The sequence below is a fragment of the Kryptolebias marmoratus genome, linkage group LG15 (genome assembly GCF_001649575.2).
Source record: "Kryptolebias marmoratus isolate JLee-2015 linkage group LG15, ASM164957v2, whole genome shotgun sequence".
Classification (NCBI taxonomy): domain Eukaryota; kingdom Metazoa; phylum Chordata; class Actinopteri; order Cyprinodontiformes; family Rivulidae; genus Kryptolebias; species Kryptolebias marmoratus.
In genome coordinates this window covers 34318458-34321192 of record NC_051444.1, presented here as the reverse complement: position 1 = coordinate 34321192, position 2735 = coordinate 34318458, and the positions used below count along the sequence as shown (strand labels likewise).

The window sequence follows — 2735 nt, the reverse complement described above, 5'->3', positions numbered from 1 at the left end:
GCAGCCTTAAGTACCTACAGCGCTGCAGAACTGCTGCAGCTGATGATGATTAAACTGCCGACCAATCACAAACAGGAGTGGGCAACCAGGAAGCAAACTCGCAGAATGCCACAATTAGTTCTGGCTTGAATCACATTTGGGTATTCAAAGGTCAAAAAAAGTAAAAAATCATTTTTTTGTTTGTTTTGTTTTTTTCATGCAAATGAACATAGACTAATGATGTTAGTAATTTGAACACATTATAATTCTGTATGCATGAATTACATAATTTGTAATTTTCTATAATTCATCATTTCATGATGACAAAGAAGATAATGTAGAGGTCAAAAACAGAAAGTGCCATGATTTTCTGCACTATAGGACGCACTGGATTATAAGACGCACTGTCAATAAATGGTCCATTTTTGAACTTTTGTCATATATAAGACACCAGACTTTAAGGCACAATAAGTGCCACCTAGAGGCACCCCAATGGAACTACATGCAAAAACAGTAACTTAACATTGAGAGGCTGAAACAGGTAAAATAACAATCTTTTGTACAATAAAGCTGAAAGTTGAGCATAAATATATTTACCTTGTTACAGTCCGCTGTCAGCCTTAAGTTTGTTAAGGTTTTGGTTTTTTTTTAGCATATAATACATAAAGCTTTTATTTTGGTACTTTCTTCCAGGTACTTCCTGTTTCAGGCATAAAAAATTAGCATATTAGCTAAACATTTAGTTTCAACATTTAGCATTTAGATTTAACATTTAACATTTAGATTAAACATTTAGATTTAACATTTAGCATTTAGATTTAACATTTAGATTTAACATTTAGATTTAACATTTAACATTTAGATTTAACATTTAGCAATTAGATTTAACATTTAACATTTAGCATTTAGATTTATATTTAGCATGTAGCTGTAACAATTACATGTAATTAGCTAAATGTTGTAAAAAGTGACATCAGAAAATCAACACTACATTTTAAAACAGTGTTTGAAGCTAAATGTGACAAAATTTAGGCATGAATTTTGAGCACAAGCTCCTTTACAAACGGCGCCCCATAATTGTGCTCCTGCAGGAACAACAAGGCCTTAGCTGACTCTTTGGACAGGGCTGTGGACCCCCAGGACGGGCTGGTGAACAGGCTGCTCAGAATGATGGCCACCCAAGCCATGTCCCAGGCTTTGTACTTCTCCACTGGTTCTCATCCTGAAGACCAGTTCTACCATTATGGTAAACACTGCAGTTTCTCCTGCTTAAAGCCAATTTGTCATCTTCTCCTGCTATCTGATAAAACCACCTCCTGATTACTGATGAAATCATCTGTGATCAAACCCAAGCTGAAGCCTGGTGTTTTGCTTTGTCAGGTCTGGCTCTGGATCGCTACACCCACTTTACTTCACCGATCCGTCGGTATGCCGACATAGTGGTGCACCGCCTGCTAACTGCAGCTCTGGCAGTTGAAGAAGGGGCGGAGCTTGTTAAACCACAGAGCGGTAATAAAGAGTTGGAGGAACTGGCTGGGCACATTAACAGCAGGAACAAGGTGGGATCTGTTTTATTGTTTCTGGAGCACAACTCTTGGGTTCTTTCTGATCGAATGAGATCTGGTGTTTGCAGGCAGCTCTGCTGGCCCAGAAATCATCTGTCGGGGTGTTTCAGTGTCTTTTCTTCAAAGAACGAGATCCTCAGAAGGACCCGTGCTGCGTGGCCGACGCCATCATCTACTCCATCCGAGACAATGGTGTGCTGGTGTTCGTCCCAAAGTAAGAACTGATCTGGAAGCATACAGACTTATTGAAAGGAAAATATTTCCTGTTAGAGGTAGGCTTAGTGATTTGCTAAAACAGTTGTGCTCATGTAGCTTTCAATAGGTTTGTTCTGATCTGATCTCAAGTGTTGGATCAAGGAGGTTCTGACTGATCAGATCTCTGTTGTTTGGTTAGCTGCAACAGTTTCAGTGATTCTGATTATTCAAAGGAAAAACAGCAGAATCAAATGTTTGCTTTTAGAACAAGTGCATCTTGTATCAGTATTTCAGGACATTTTTCTCTAAAAAAAAAGGAAGGCATGAACATCAGTGGAACCAGCTTATTGTTTTTGTGATCCACTGATGGAGACAGAAAGGCTCATGTTTTATAATCAAACAGAACTGAATTCTGTGATAAAAGCTCTGATCTCAGGTGTGTTGTTCTCAGGTATGGTGTGAAAGGTCCGGTGTATATGACAAACAGAGATGGTCAGGTGGTGGCAGTGGGGTCAGACGGCAGCTGTGAGTGGCAGAGCGGCTCAGTTCGACGATACTCAGACTACATCAGCACCACGTCCTGCTGCGGCAGCGCCAGCTTCAGGCTCTTCGATCACATCACAGTGAGTCAGCGTCACCAAAAAACATGAAGGCAGTTTGAAAAACAAGCTTGAATTTATGGTGAATTTCTCTGATCCTCACATGGGAACAAAAAAAATACATAAATGCTGAAATATATCCATACATGCCACTAATATTTGGCTTTTTGTCTCCATCAACAAGCTTCTGGCTGATATTTCACCTCTCTTCTTGACTGAGTTTGTAGAGTTTATTTAGAACAAACCCAGCTTTTAATAAAAGTCCACAAATTTTCAATTAAGTTGAGTTTGGGGCTTTTGGAAGGCCATTCTGGAAGCTTAATGTTAGCCGGTTTATCCAATCAGAAACCAGTTCTGATGTGATCATTGTCTTGTTGGAACCAGCCATAGTGGCTGG

General features: G+C 39.5%; 1 protein-coding gene across 1 annotated transcript in view; it reads left to right on the top strand.

Annotated features, from left to right (window-relative positions):
* Positions 1-2735, top strand: part of dis3l (DIS3 like exosome 3'-5' exoribonuclease) — a 29683-nt gene that overhangs the window by 24301 nt on the left and 2647 nt on the right. The window contains exons 14-17 of the mRNA XM_017439713.3: positions 1071-1225; positions 1360-1538; positions 1613-1758; positions 2191-2362. Of these exons, the coding sequence (XP_017295202.1) occupies positions 1071-1225; positions 1360-1538; positions 1613-1758; positions 2191-2362 (652 nt within the window). The remainder of the gene's footprint in view (positions 1-1070; positions 1226-1359; positions 1539-1612; positions 1759-2190; positions 2363-2735) is intronic.